Below are 14,825 nucleotides of genomic sequence, written 5' to 3' on the forward strand. Positions count from 1 at the left end.
AGGCACCGCGGAATGATAGCTGTGGATAATCGCGCAAAAACAATATTTGTGTCCCGTATCGCTCGTCACGCATATGCAATATATTCAGAAAGCATACTTTGACGCTCAAATTTGTAACTGTATACTTCTGGTTGTCGTGAATTATATAAGCTACGCAATATGATCATTTAATTCCATATTTTGCGCAATCGATTTGATGTTGTTTGATAGAGTTTTGTATAACCGAGAGAACTTGATAAGCTTGCATTACCTAATTTTACGCAATTATGTATTTCGTCAAAATATCACACGTAACCAATGCAAGTAAACTACCGAATCGGGTTTTAACATCCATCCCCATTTCCACTATTTTATCTCGATTCAGTGTATTGGCTGACGATTCTGTAAAATCAAAATACCCTTTGAGTGATCTCGCAATCATTTATTTGCGAGGTAAATCAATAAGCAATCATATGGCAAACAGGCTCTTGAGAACGTTGACGGAACTGATTGCTTGCTGATTTGGTTCATCTGAAGTCGAAAGGTGATCGTACCCTGGACTCAAGCTCTCACCAAAATGGTCGTAGGTGGTCAACATGGTTGATACGTTACATTCCATGACACCGTATAGCTGTGATAGTATAGGTGCATTTAGAACATGTGTGTATATTATAATCGTATCCACTGTATAATCGTAGGGCACATAATTACTCTATACGGTTTTAAGATACGTCGTTAATATGAGAAGTTTTTGTACAAACGATGGTTAATGATTTCCCAAGTATTCCACGCGCATATATGGTATTACAGCACATTTGTAGCGTGTGGGCTTCGGCTATCAGCAGCAACGGTAGAATACAGGGCCCATTGCAGAGTTGGAGCTATTTTGGCACATAAGTTATCGTCCGTAACAAGGGCTGTGAACATTGCACAGCAGTCCACGGTCTCTTCATGGCACATGCACAGCTGAGTGACGTTGGGATATCCACATACGCTGTGATAACATAGGATCCAGTAAAAGTAGGCCTACTTGGTTCAACTGGCAGTTTTTCGCTACGCTAACCTACCCGAAATTGGCCCTGTTTCCTGTATAGCTGCTGTAACTTCATTTAAACGAAGCTATCGCGAATATTTCACGGTGATCACTCTAACTTCCTATGCTGTTCGCGTAGTTACGTTCTCAACTACTGAATAACTGTGCTGGTGGAGGAATTTGAGTGAAAATTCAGGTTATTGCGAGTCTGATGGATGGATGGACCCATCCATACTACTCTAGTTGTATTGTTACTTTGTTGTGAGCGCGAGGTAAAGCGGCAAAATTAATGGTGATGGTTACATTGCATAAAGGCTGGTTGATCATGTTGCTGCAGCAGCTACGTTACGGCGTTATACGCATATACGCGATTTATCAGTATGATATGATCGAGGTTGGTCATGGTCAATGGTCATTTATGGTCTATAAGACCATAACCGTCTGAATATTGCGTAGATGTAATTTGCTGTATTCTTTTACCAAAAATAACGGACACAGACACACATCAAACAAAATCCGCGCCTTCAACTGCAACTGATACCCGATATGCGCCGACTTGATCAAATTTCGAATATAAAACCCTTAAACCGCTTTTAGGCATATTACGAACATTCTTCTACAACGCACTTCTATAGAGTTTTCAGAGTTAAATGTCGATGTAGAAATGGGAACGTCCCACGAACCGCCTATTTTTTGCGTGATGCAACCATTTTGTGCTGAAAACAGTAAAGAGTTAACAATGTACTATGAAGATTTGGTAGGGGCGAAATTATTAACAATGCCGTGACGTCACGGATCCATTGTTGCGAGCGAACGTATGTGATATTGAGATCGAAAATTTGGAGGGTCTGTCGCCCGGTCTGTGTGTAGCATTGCAATGAGTAACGTGGTATCAACGTTAACGTGGTTATGGCAGTAGCAACGCAACTGTATTAGAATATTGGTCGACATTCCAAAATCCCAAGCAAAAATCACGACAAAGGAACGGCAAGGTAACTCTGTAGCGTTCTTTTGTGAAAATGTCGTACCGTACCTGTCGCTAAAACCCAATCGTACAGTGCCAAATCTCATACACTGCACTACCAATTCCCTGGCCTTGTGCCAAACAGCGTGGATCAATGGTAGAATTTGATACCAATACTTATTGCCCAGACTGATCATTTGATCAATGATATTCTCGGAATAGCGACGTTACGAATAGCGAAAACACCATGTAAATCCTTTCTTTCTACAACGAGGCTGAAAATGCGCATGATTGATAGTACGAATTGATTTGGCAGTGCCCGCGTCATAGAAGTGTTTCGCACCAGTGAAGCACCAGGGTATAATGTAGTAATTACGGAATTAAGTACAATATTGATGTCACTGATTGATCGGGCAGGATGCGTTTATAAATGTTTTAACGCTAGAAGATTATCCGTGTTTGTAAGCACGCGTCTTTTCGGTGCGACTGCGCATAATAAATCATCACGCACGCGATAAATAACATTAATTATAAATACGAATTATAAATACAATAACGCGTTTTCAATTGATTTTAGGACCCAGGAATGTATTTGCCTTCATATGAGACGCTTACAAACTATACCAATCTATAGTTAGTTGACGGTCAACTAACTAACCTGTTTTTTGAGAAGTGCTAGTTTTATCTCTACTGCGAATTTTGGAAAGCGGGTAGTTCTAATTCTAGTTTCGCATTTTATTATAGAATTTGGTTGCCGATATGCCGAACAACATGAAAACACGTGTGGTCCATTGGCGTGAATCGTGCTACCAGTGTTCTGTTGTGTGATGTTCTTGCAGCCATTGTTCGCTCAGTGTCATCACAAATCACAACTAACAGCGGCATCTCTCCAGTGGGTGGGTTTTGCGGGTCGAAACCCCTCGCATTTCAAGCTGGTGCCGATGTTCACTGAAAAGCCGATAAGTTGCTTCTGGATTGAATCTAGGTAGTTGTGTTTTACTTATAGTTAGTTGCGTGTTTTCGAGGTCGTTCCAATGGCGAGTTTTGAAAAGAGAGTATAGTTCTAGTTCTAGTTCATAGTTGCGCGTTTTGGCAATATATTAGTTTGTATAAGTCTGCTACATACACGTTTATTCGACCATATTATATCATATGTATGTTGCCGCATTCGTTCGCTGGTCAACTCGGACTATGGTGCTTGCCGTTTGTCGGTATTCGCTAGGCTGAGATGGTTGCTGGATTTATGGACTTCGTTAAATTGTTTCGATACCGTCATTTCTTCCCAGTGTCCTATTCTTGTGACGATATGGAATGCCGAAATTTCGAAAAGATTGAATGATCTTGACGAAGGAAGATAACCTTTTCCGCGCATTCTGGTATGCACTATGCATGCAGTAACTCGATACCTAGCAAGTTATCGTAAAATCATATCAATAAATGGTTTTATGGTATTACCAGCAATTTGATCTGTCCGGAGTGAATATGCATAATGCATAAACTTGGTTTAATTCCTATCGAAAATTGAGAGCTTTCGCAATGCCTAGAAAACGAATCCAACGCGTCAATTGATCATCTTCCTTCTCAGAACTACATAGCATAGGATATTTGTGGAACCACGCTACAATCAAGTCCGATGCTATGTCATCTCCCAATCGTTGGCATTGAGAACGCGATATTGATTTCGATGGGAGAATGAATCACCTTGGAAAGTGTTTTCATGGGCATAAGTAATAAACGATCAGAACATCTGCTGTCGCGCACCGGCCTGGCCTGTGCTGAAGAATTGAAATACCCCTCGCTGAAGTAGAATTGTAGAAACGCACGTTATGGCGGAACCAACGATCACGACAGGGTGCAATTGCTCCGCGACATCAAGCCCCGATAGCGTATCCGTGAGTATCATTTCTGATAGGCCGTGTGATGATATTGATATGCGTAATTGAAATTTTAAAAGCCGTGCTTCTGAAACTGCATCCAAACCCGAAGATTTTCGTAAAACGTATGTGTACGAATTACGTGATGACGTGTCCGGTTAACCCCACAACACTGTGGGATTTCTTTTTCTTTACCGCTTTTTATTCTCTTGGTTATATGGAAGGTTTCGTTTACTGTCAATTCGATATATTTTATAGGAGATCAAATTAATTTCAAGCAAGCTGCATTGGTAATTCCTCCAATGAAAGACGGAACATAGTTTTATTCTCTTATTTTTCATCGTGAAGTAAATTCAATGTTCAAAATGTTCTACCCCATAGTTTGCTTCTGGTTATACGCCCAAAAGTAAAGACAGTGCAGGTTACATCCTGTATAATCTATTACGATATCTCCCCCTTCTTCAGTTTAACAAATTTATGCACCCAGGAATGGGCATTGTTAATCAATTATTACGTATGGAGATTGTACCCAAGTTTTGTCTGTTATGTTATGTTGCTGTGATGTACCGATTTTATATAGATCTCCACCGCTGACATCCACTCCATTAATGCATGTGAAGACACTAGAATGTGGTATGTCTTCTTTTTGTCGTCAATGATCACATTCTTTGGAGGACTGTTTGTCATTCTGCTTTGGAGATTGTTCAACTATATGTGCTGTGCGGCGTACGGGTAAGCATTGATCCAAGCCTATTTGTTTACCGTGCTGTAGGCTACAAAAAATGTATAAATATTTAACAAAGCGATAATCATCACAAATGCTTGATATAACTTGAAGCTAATGATTACCTTTCAAGTGCTAAAACATGAATACTCATGTAGTAATGTACATTTGTTTTGATAGTACTAAATGCTATTATGCACAATGGCTGATCAGTGATCATAGTATTTTCAATCTTAAATCCTTTACAAGGATTTCACTCATTTTCAGTTGTACATGTAATTTAATGTATAGTTGTAACGCATTGGAACTTCACATTTCAGAAAGTAAATTTGCCTTTCACCATCCAACTCAAGTATTTTTATACTGACATGTTATGTCTTTGACCAACTCCGGACTGGAATTTTGTAATTGAATTGCACACACTTGGAATACACTTGGCTGACAAGGTCAATCATGAGAAATTTGAATATATAAATGGTGTATGTTGTAACGTTTATTCAATCAATTCTATTTTGGATAAACCTTGTTTTATCGGGTATGCGGAATCTCATATTGAAGTTATTATACAAAAATCACATTTACCAGAGTCTGCATAAAGTAGGGATGACTGTTATTTTGCTTTATAGCAGTTCTACAAAGGAAACTCATGCAACAAGAGGTTCGAGCGACAGATTAGCAGTAGAAAGAAACTCGGAGCAATCTTTTGGCGCGTTGGATGTAGAGTGGATGACGATTGTGAAAGATTGGGCCGGTGTGATGATATCGGCCCAAACGTTGATCGGTCGATTTTTAGTAAGGATGTGTTTGTGGTGGACCAGATGAAGTGATTTAAGTCAATGATCTTTCTGTATTCGACAGGTTGTCCTTGTTTTCTTGTTAAGCATCGGTGCTCTTGTAATCTATTTTATCGACTCATCCAAGTGAGTGTATATTATATTCTTTTGTAACTTCGCAACTGGGTTTTCCTACAGTACAAAGAAGCAATCTTATTAACAAATAGCTATGCGACAGGAACACAAAGTTGGAATGTTGTCTCCACTTGAATTACTATGGAAATTTAGTTATAAATCTCTCTCATCCAGCGTACATCAAATTGATCATTCATATCTTTAAACAGTAAAATAGATGATCCATGCTGACAATCATCCTTTTTAGGTAGCACTTATTGCAAATCTTTACTCAACCGCAACTTATTTGACATACTTGAACTGCTCAACAAATAATATCCGAAGAACCTTGGAACGCAGTAAAAGTACCCATCCGGCAGATGATTGATTCATAAATTCCCTACAAGGTCCAAAATTAGTGTCTGTTCGATGGGCGTCCAGTTATATTTTAGAAGCAACTACCATATAATTGATGGGTAGAATATGCCATTGATATGTTGTTGGCTTACTGCTGCTAATTTGGTCAGATAGGTTTCTCAGAATATATAGTGAGTTATAAATCATGTCGATAAATAGAGTATTGATTAGGCTAATCGATGATGTAGCCCTGTGGGATAGAGGATGCTTGTTAAGAGAAAAATAATAGCATTTGACAGCCGATATCCATATGCTTCATTGTTACAGTCCCATTGAGACGTGCAAGAACTTTCAAACAGACAGAACCTTGCAGTGGGATGCTGGCTTCAATGGATTCTTCCTGCTTTACTTTGGTTTACGGGTAATATATCAAATCCAATATTTAATATTCGAAGACCAACTTGATGTCTAGATAAGTTAGCTGGTACCACACAACCCTATTGGATTTAAAACTTGTCATAACTGGGGCGATTTTGTCCTAATTTTGACCAAATTTTGACCTCACGTAAGCAAATTAGGTGTTTTCCCACATAATGTTAAAATTGTACTACTTGTCTTCATTTTTGGTTGGAACTGTCTGTCCTTACGGAGTAGTTTGGCCGGAAAAAAACGTTTTTGGCTTGAAAACTGACAAGTTTTAACCTGAAAAAAACTAGCATTTCAACAAAATCTGGCCCAATGAAGAATTCCATTAGTTACATCGCGTATTATGGTTGAAATAAATAAAAGTTTTTGTAGTGCAACGAAAGTTACTTTCCTACAGCGTCGGGTACAAAGTGTCTGTCCTTACTAAGTAGCTTACCAAGAATGGAGTAAGAATGTTCAACAGCAGCAGTTGTTGGCTGACAACACTGAAGTTCTGGTTCACTGTTGGTTACACACGGTGTTGCTTCATTCTGACAGCACTGTCTACATCATAATTTTTCATCATGCGCTTCTCGATATAAGAACCATGCAATGCCCAAGCAGCTTGCTTCAGTTAGGATATTGTGAAACATTGACCATAACACCATGCCAACCTAGTTGTTGCATTTGACCATTTATGATTCACAATGAGCAGATAATGGGTCGTATACAGCGGTAGGCCTATAAAGTAGGCTACACGCTGTAAAATATCGAATGATAAGTTCACAGACAGTGCAAAATCTACGATGCAAATGAAATGCAGAGGTCAAAAATATTTTTACTCAGTAAACTATTTTGACAAAATTTTAACATGTCAAAAAAAATCGCCCTATTCATAACTCATCATTCATTGTAATATCATCTCATACCACCAAATTGTCACCTTGATGATCATGAAACACAAATGTATTAGGGTACCTAGTGTTGGGGTCAAGTCACTGCCTTTGAGTCACAAGTCATTTCGAGTCATTGCGCATATTGACTCAAGTCAAATCAAGTCACTAGTCAAGTCAGGATGAATTTGCAACGTACGAGGCATACAAATATACAATAAGTCCACATTTATTCTTAATCAACGAATGAATATAGAGTTGAATACATAAAGGCGCTGTACAGCTGACTCGAGTCATCCCAACACTGGTATTACCTAAACTAAACTTGTGCACCTTTTTTACATTAGTGACCGAGGAAACGTCAGCCTATTTCACGCTGAGCTTTTAATTTTCCTTTCAGGACAAAGTCTTTCCATTCATGGAAATCATGATTGGTCATGTCGTGTGTATGTAGGCGTGGACCCATTTTTTCATGCTATATTAATAATGCCCATCGCAAGAGTTGCCAATTCGAGTAGGGGTTCAGCATATGGGAATACATATTGTATGTGGGTTGGGAAGTATTGGCCTATCATTTTGTGATGTAACGGAAGCGTAATGGCTAAATATGTATTGTATATAATGAATGCTCTCCCAGGTATGTTTTAATGTTCACTCAGCCTACATTTTATCATCGACATCCTGAATCATAATCCTTTAATCTCCATGACTATTCTGTGCATGCTGCTGTTAACACTGGTCCAAAACGCCAGCACATCCATCTGCTTCCAAGTAACGCTTAGTGCTATTATTACTTGTCCCTATAATTTGAGCATCACCTTTGTCCTCTCTTGCCGACACTCCCACCATGTTACATAACATTGAATTTTTGTTTGAAGCACTTGAACAATATTGAATGCGTGAACATTCTGAGGAGATTAGGCTGTCCAACATCCTCGATTGGCATGTTATATTCTTAATAATACAATAGACGGTGATGATTATTTTCGATGTATTTTAATTGTGGTCGCTTTTTTTTCAGTTTATCGCCGCGAATGACAAGTTGCACTTTTGGTTCGAGCTGAATTCGTTGGTCGACTTTTTCACTGTTCCGCCAGTTTTCGTTTCTGTGTATCTCAATCGTACTTGGCTAGGTGGGGTCGCATTCTGCTTTTCAGAAGTTCCAGATATCTTCGATATTTGAAATTAGACATATACCGGAACTGTCAAACCTTTCATGCTCTTGCCAGGGGTTGGACTTGTCTTGATACTGCTATTTTGCTTCCATCACCCGGCAGACAGTTTTGATGGATTATTATATAATGAATAAATAATAATAATCGTTCAGACATGTTATTAATTGGATAGTATTGAATAGTATATTGAAGTTCTGTACCCCCAAGAAGCTCTTCTAATTGGATAGTGTATTCATATTGAAACGAATCTGAATATTTTCGGCTGACACTCAAGGGTAATCGTCATCACCTAGTAGAGAATTGGAAATTGCTGACGTCATCACCTAGTAGAGAATTGGAAATTGCTGACGATTACCCCTGACGGGTGTCAGACGAAAATATTCGGTTCATTTCAATACGAATATGCTATTAAATTGTATATTGAAGTTCTGCACCTCCAAGAAGCTCGTCAAACCTTTTATAAACTTCAAATGTTCCCGCTCACCCGTAACAGTTCCTATCATAAAGCTATTAAGAAATTTTCATCCCCCGTATATCTCAAATGAAGATTATGTAGGAAATATATCCGCATTTCAAAATATGTAACAACCAGATATTGTTGCATAGCTGTGTTTTTCAGGGCTGAGGTTTCTTCGTGCACTTCGTCTTTTACAATTCTCCGAGATTCTGCAATTTGTTAATATTTTAAAAACTAGCAACAGCATCAAACTTGTGAACGTACTTTCCATATTTTTGAGCACGTGGCTCACGGGCGCCGGTTTTATACATTTGGTGAGGGCTGCATATGTAATTGCGCTAATTCGTGTATAAACTCGTGATCTCTTGCAGGTTGAAAATACGGGTGATTTTTGGCTAGGATTTAGCAATGCCAACAATATTACGTATTGGGAATGCGTTTATCTTTGTATGGTAAGTTTTTTGTTTATCTTCAATAATTCTGTAGAAATTGACACCTTAATTTGCTAAAGATGCGGACATAAACATTGAACGGGTTGTTGATATCTCCAAATACAGTTGATCAAGTAGCTCGGAGGGAATGTATATGATGCATTTTCAAGTCATAAGTCACTACCACTGCCATGCGAGATTCTAATCCCATAAATCAATAAACTGGACTGATCATCCATAAAATGCTAGCCTGAAATATCTTCTTTGCGGTTCTTAATGTATTCCGAAGCACAGATATTACTTATTTATGGCATCCACCAGCAGACGTGTACAAAGTCGTGGACGATAGGCTGTGGGGAATCTTGGTATTGTATGATTTAAAATAAGGCTTGTTATACAGGTAACAATGTCAACTGTGGGATATGGGGATTTGGTGGCGAAGACTACACTTGGTCGTCTCTTGATGGTACTTTTCATTTTGGTCGGACTTGCTATGTTTGCCGGATCGGTTCCAGAAATTATGGAACTCATTTCGAACAGACGAAAGTACGGCGGCGCCTATACGTCGGTTAGCGGCAGGAAGTAAGATATATGGTTTTCTGTTATATCTGAAATTGCTGGAGATCCTGCGACTTTCTCTCCTCTTTATAAAGGCGGTGTTGCATAAACTCTGATACTCATAATGATAGTTTTATCATCATCATCATCATAATTTCATCATCATATTACATCAATACACCACAATGTTGTGATATAACGAAAAGATAGGAGGTTGCCGAAACGACTTTGAGTGGGCGAAGGCAACCAGTTGTGCACTAGACACTTGTAATAAACATCATGCATTACAAAAAAACTCATAGATTCAGTGATATTGATGTCACTGAAATTTATCACGTATGGTATTTTCAATGCATTCGCATTATACTCTACAATACATGTACAATTCTACATCAATGGTTTTCATTCGTTTTCTAGTCACAATCTCCTGGCAGGAAATGTTCAGGCTAGCGGAACCCTGAATCATTGAAATTAGCACTAAACAGCAGTGTAGCCTACTTATTTAGCATGTGAAATGTTGGAAAAATTTAAATGACAACTCATGAAACCATTTTGTCTGCAGCCATATTTACTGTAATGGCAGTAACTGATATAACATGCTAGTTGGAAAACGTTGCTGTGATATCGGGAGTTGAAGCTTAGTAAGTCAGACAGCAACTTTTCCTCTTCTGCCTTGCCCACATATTACCGGGGCAAGTTAAAATTTTACAGAGAAACCGAATATCAGGGTTTGGTACATTTTTCATGAAAAAGCCATAACACAGTAAGAATAGTTCTGCGCATGTCACTTGTTGGCTATGGTACCTAACCCAATGGACTTGGCAACATATAGAGTCTCCTCAGAACACAAGACTCCTTTGCTCAAAGATACTTTTTTCCAATGAATTCACCGAATATTATTTCTTCAATCGATCGCTCTGGTGCGTTTGCGACCCAAATGACTACCCTTCATGAACCACAATTTGAGAATCACTGAACTATGACGTCCAAGGTGTTTAGATCAGTGGTTCTCAACCTTTTGACCTGGTGGACCGATAAAACTTCAAAACAAATGTTGCGGACCGGTGAGCCTTCGAAAATCACAATTTACATTAAATTTAATGATGAAAAATGTATGCAATTCAAAAGTAATATTGGAAATTTCATTTAATGCTGCCTTTTTGGTGTTATATATTTGTACTTGGTCTTATTGAAGTTTCTGTGAGAAGCTAGCAAAGTCAGTTAAGACCAATAACTTGATTGTGAGTGTTGGGCTCTGTTGAAAGAAAGCGAATTTGTTTTTTGCTGTAGCCTCTAATGCCAAGCTTAATCGCAATGACTGAAGTTAATTTTGTACCCATCTATATATTTCACGTATAACTTGCCACGGACCGATGGTTGAGAAATACTGGTTTAGAGGATCAGATGGCCTAGATCTGGCACAAGATCCAAACTCGGTTTATCACGCTTGTGTTACACAAGTATCAGATGATTTTGTTTCTTCTGCATCCAGCAATTTTATTGCTATAACAAAACTCGGTAATTCTGTGCCTTATTGTACCGGTATCGTATTTTGTACGCTATCTACTCTACAACATGAATATGAGCAATTCCATTGCATTTCCATGCGTGATTTTCCTGCTGTATGAGGTATCATATGTGAATTGCATAGAGCTCTAACGCATGGCATCATTACTTATATAGCACCTTGATCCCTGTGGAATACATATCATAGCTACAGACTTGGCCTCACGCAAGATGCAGGATTGACGTATCACGTTATGCTGCAAAGGTCTTCACCTTTTATTTAGTATACTAGTCCCTTGCCAAGCTCTATTTCAAGTATCCAGTTGCAATGAATGTGAGCTTGCTATATATTCATAGCGGCATTTTCGGTGTTTTCGTAAGCAATATGACATGGTATTCATACCGTATATGAAATAATCACCACCATCATACAAGGCAATCAACTTCCGTTGGGGAATATCATTAATATTCTCTAGTGTCCATAGTTTGACTTATTAATCCCAGTGCTAGGAAACGAGTCGTGTTACTCCTAATATCAGTCATAGGTCATATGTAGAAATTACATGGTTGGGTCAATCGGACATCCATTATATATGTGTCATGTTAATTCTACGTCAATAGAGGGAGTTACGGTGTCAGTCGAGTATGTGTAACATCTGGTTAGATCCAGCAAAGTTTGTTTGTTGACTAACCCAAGTTATTCCATTAACTCTTTGCGATTATACTGGTGAATCATGTTGTTTCTAATTAAAAGACGGGGATTTCAATCATTTTGTTACTGATACTCGCCAATGCATCAAAATGTGACAGTTGCACAGAAGAACTGGTGGCTTTCAAACGTTTAAAAGGAATAATTTGCTACATTCACAAACCTGAAGAATGTCTTCATGTTGTTATGCATTGGAACAGGTTCTTGGAGAATTACAATTCACCCAGGTCTAAAAAATTTTTTTGGTACATGATAATCCAGTTTGTTTAAAATTCATTTTGTCCTCTTGAGAATGCAACCTGTGTATTCTTTGTAAAATTCGATTATATTCGTGGCATTTTGCTGGATATTTAGGAACAGCTATGTGAAACATGATCCATATTTTGTGCGTTGCTGTTGATACTACTTTGACATTCAGCACCATGAAATACCATACTCTAGTTTTTCTGTGTTTATATAATGATGAAGAACTGGTACTTAATACCCTCATTCAGTTTAATTTTGGCATGGACAGGAATTTTGACATGAAACCATGTCAGAGTAGTCACGTTGTTATTTTGGAAGATTGTGTTAAGCTTGAATAATTTATGCAGCCACTTTTTTTCAGGCATATTGTTGTGTGTGGACACATAACGCTGGAAAGTGTTTCATATTTTTTGAAAGACTTCCTACACAAAGATCGAGATGATGTCAACGTTGAGGTTTTATTTTTACATGGGTGAGTATCTTTTAGCAATTCCAATTTTTTTTATCTTTCAATTTATATTCTTGTTAGCGTGTAAAGTTTTGAGCAGCTTCGTGCCAATCATATTAATGTCATCTTCTCGGTTTTTGATTTCCTAATTTGCAGAGTCTTTCAAGATCACTCAGTCTGATTACTATGTTCATTACAATCAAGGGCTCAAATGAATTTTTTCAGACGAAATCAAACCATTCAAATTATTTATATAACACAATAGTATTCAAATGTTAATGTCTGCATATTTAATGCTCAGTATCAAAACTAGCTTACGTTGTAGGAATTGTGACCTGCCTCCAATCATTTGTTCCCAGATCAGTTAATTGCGAACCATATAGTTCTCATTGGTCCGCTCTCACTTACAATAAGGAATCGTAGTGTGAGGAAATGCATGCAAAACATTTTTGTCCAGAATTCAAACCCTGCAAAATCGTCCGTTACGATTTCAATTCAATCTTTTAGTAACAATTTTATCATTTCAATACACAACAAGACTGCGATACAATGAAAAGATAGTAAGGTGCCGAAAGGACTTGGAGTAGTCTGAAATCAGACACCCACCTGGCCTAGGTGATGTAAAAAGGAGGGAGGCATGCACAGTGAATGAAAATTAAAATAAGGTAATGTAAAAAAACAGGCGACAAAAAGAGGTGCAAGTGTTGGAAGGCGAGACCGATGTGTCAGGTCCTGGTCCGGTAAACTTGAGGGCTGATTGATTTCACCTGTACCTCTCTGCACCATATTATCATCTTCCTACTGTACTGTATTGCTTTGAAGTATATAAAGTTATACACAAATACTTTTCCAACAGTTTGTCTCGTGTGTTCTATGTGCTAGTAAAGGCATACCGATCGTAATAGTCCATAACATAAAATGTCATAAATAGAGCCAGTAGATCACAATATGAGCAGAGTAATTATGAACTTACCTTTGAAAAGTTTTTATTGAAGTTTATTAAAAAATTGAGGTGTGAGGGTAAGACGAGACAAAATTGCGGGGTGAGTTGAGACACCGGTATCTGATCGATTTTCTATTGAAAGAAATTAAATTTTCCAATACAGTTTTAACTGTTTACAGCACAAATGATAGTTATCTAGTAGTTAGCTCGATGCGGCAGCACAAGACAAAACAAGAACACAGGGTCCCATGTATAATTTGCTTTCGATGGCATTTAAAATCATATGATGTACAAATCCGTTTCAAAAGTGGATTATTTCATGATTACTAAATTTAATTTACGATGCTACTAGCTGATTCAGCATTTGGGATGAATTGGTGCTGTATCGAATAGGAATTGCCTGGTGTTTCATCCTGAACACAGTGTGTCTCATGTTACCCTCACCTGGGGGTACTTTAAGACATTGGACCAAGGATTTTTGAAGCCCAAAAAATCCTGTAGTACGTTGTTCAATATATCTCAAAACGGATCACAGGCTTTGCATCAGAACCAAAATTTATGCTCTGAAGGCATTACTTTTTGAGTGGCGCTGAAAGACATAAAAAGTGTCCCATCCCACCCTCTTCTACGCAGAGCAAATTACAATATATTATCAAGTGGTACTTTTTTCTATTTAATGCAGATAGTAGAATTTTACACAAACACTTTTTCAGTCAAACGTCAATACCAAAACCGGTCCGCATCTCTACTAATTTCCATTGAAACACAATCCGTGTCCAGGTTATAATTTAATTCAATATCCTCTTCTGCAGGATACCCCCAAACTTGGAGCTGGAGGCCCTTTTCAAACGGCATTTCACCCAAGTGGAATTCTTCGAAGGTTCTGTGCTTGTGTCGAGCGATTTGTCTCGGGTGAAAATCGAGGAGGCTGACGCCTGCGTCATCTTGGCCAACAAGTATTGCGAAAACGCGGATACGGAAGACGCCTCCAATATCATGAGGTAGTCTAATTCCGGACTGTAACTTGTTAATTGCGGAAGTGGTTTCTTAATCCAGCCTGGGAACGCCCTAGAGATTTGAGAAGATTCAAGATTATCGATGTGGCAAGATCTTACCCTGCTTGCTTTTATTTTATGCCCGCTCGAGGATCCTCCCTATCTTTTCATTGTATAGCAATCTTTAAAACCATTGTATCAATAAAGCTGTCAATAAACAAATGAATGAAAGTGTGTAGTC

At 38.3% G+C, this 14,825-nt stretch overlaps 1 protein-coding gene and 1 long non-coding RNA gene across 11 annotated transcripts in view; one reads left to right on the top strand and one right to left on the bottom strand.

Annotated features, from left to right (window-relative positions):
* Window positions 1–400: 400 nt before the first annotated feature.
* Window positions 401–1,166, bottom strand: LOC145458667 (uncharacterized). The gene is made up of 2 exons (XR_013921174.1): window positions 741–1,166; window positions 401–610 (listed from the first exon to the last, which is right to left on the bottom strand). It is a non-coding gene; the product is annotated as an uncharacterized LOC145458667 (long non-coding RNA).
* A 2,396-nt stretch (window positions 1,167–3,562) lies between these two features.
* The window catches only part of LOC145458662 (calcium-activated potassium channel subunit alpha-1-like), a 42,847-nt gene continuing 31,584 nt past the window's right edge, over window positions 3,563–14,825 (top strand). For 9 of the 10 annotated variants that reach the window (XM_080337100.1, XM_080337103.1, XM_080337106.1 and 6 more), the window contains exons 1-11: window positions 3,563–3,868; window positions 4,431–4,582; window positions 5,201–5,366; window positions 5,433–5,494; window positions 6,146–6,239; window positions 8,138–8,249; window positions 8,911–9,062; window positions 9,120–9,200; window positions 9,580–9,761; window positions 12,560–12,670; window positions 14,402–14,590. In XM_080337100.1, coding sequence (XP_080193226.1) covers window positions 3,803–3,868; window positions 4,431–4,582; window positions 5,201–5,366; window positions 5,433–5,494; window positions 6,146–6,239; window positions 8,138–8,249; window positions 8,911–9,062; window positions 9,120–9,200; window positions 9,580–9,761; window positions 12,560–12,670; window positions 14,402–14,590 — 1,367 coding nt within the window. In that variant the 5' untranslated portion in view covers window positions 3,563–3,802. The remainder of the gene's footprint in view (window positions 3,869–4,430; window positions 4,583–5,200; window positions 5,367–5,432; window positions 5,495–6,145; window positions 6,240–8,137; window positions 8,250–8,910; window positions 9,063–9,119; window positions 9,201–9,579; window positions 9,762–12,559; window positions 12,671–14,401; window positions 14,591–14,825) is intronic. The other variant, XM_080337099.1, reaches the window with a different exon arrangement.

This window comes from Botryllus schlosseri, chromosome 16 (genome assembly GCF_051294905.1).
Source record: "Botryllus schlosseri isolate E-star chromosome 16, Bs_hap1, whole genome shotgun sequence".
Lineage (NCBI taxonomy): Eukaryota > Metazoa > Chordata > Ascidiacea > Stolidobranchia > Styelidae > Botryllus > Botryllus schlosseri.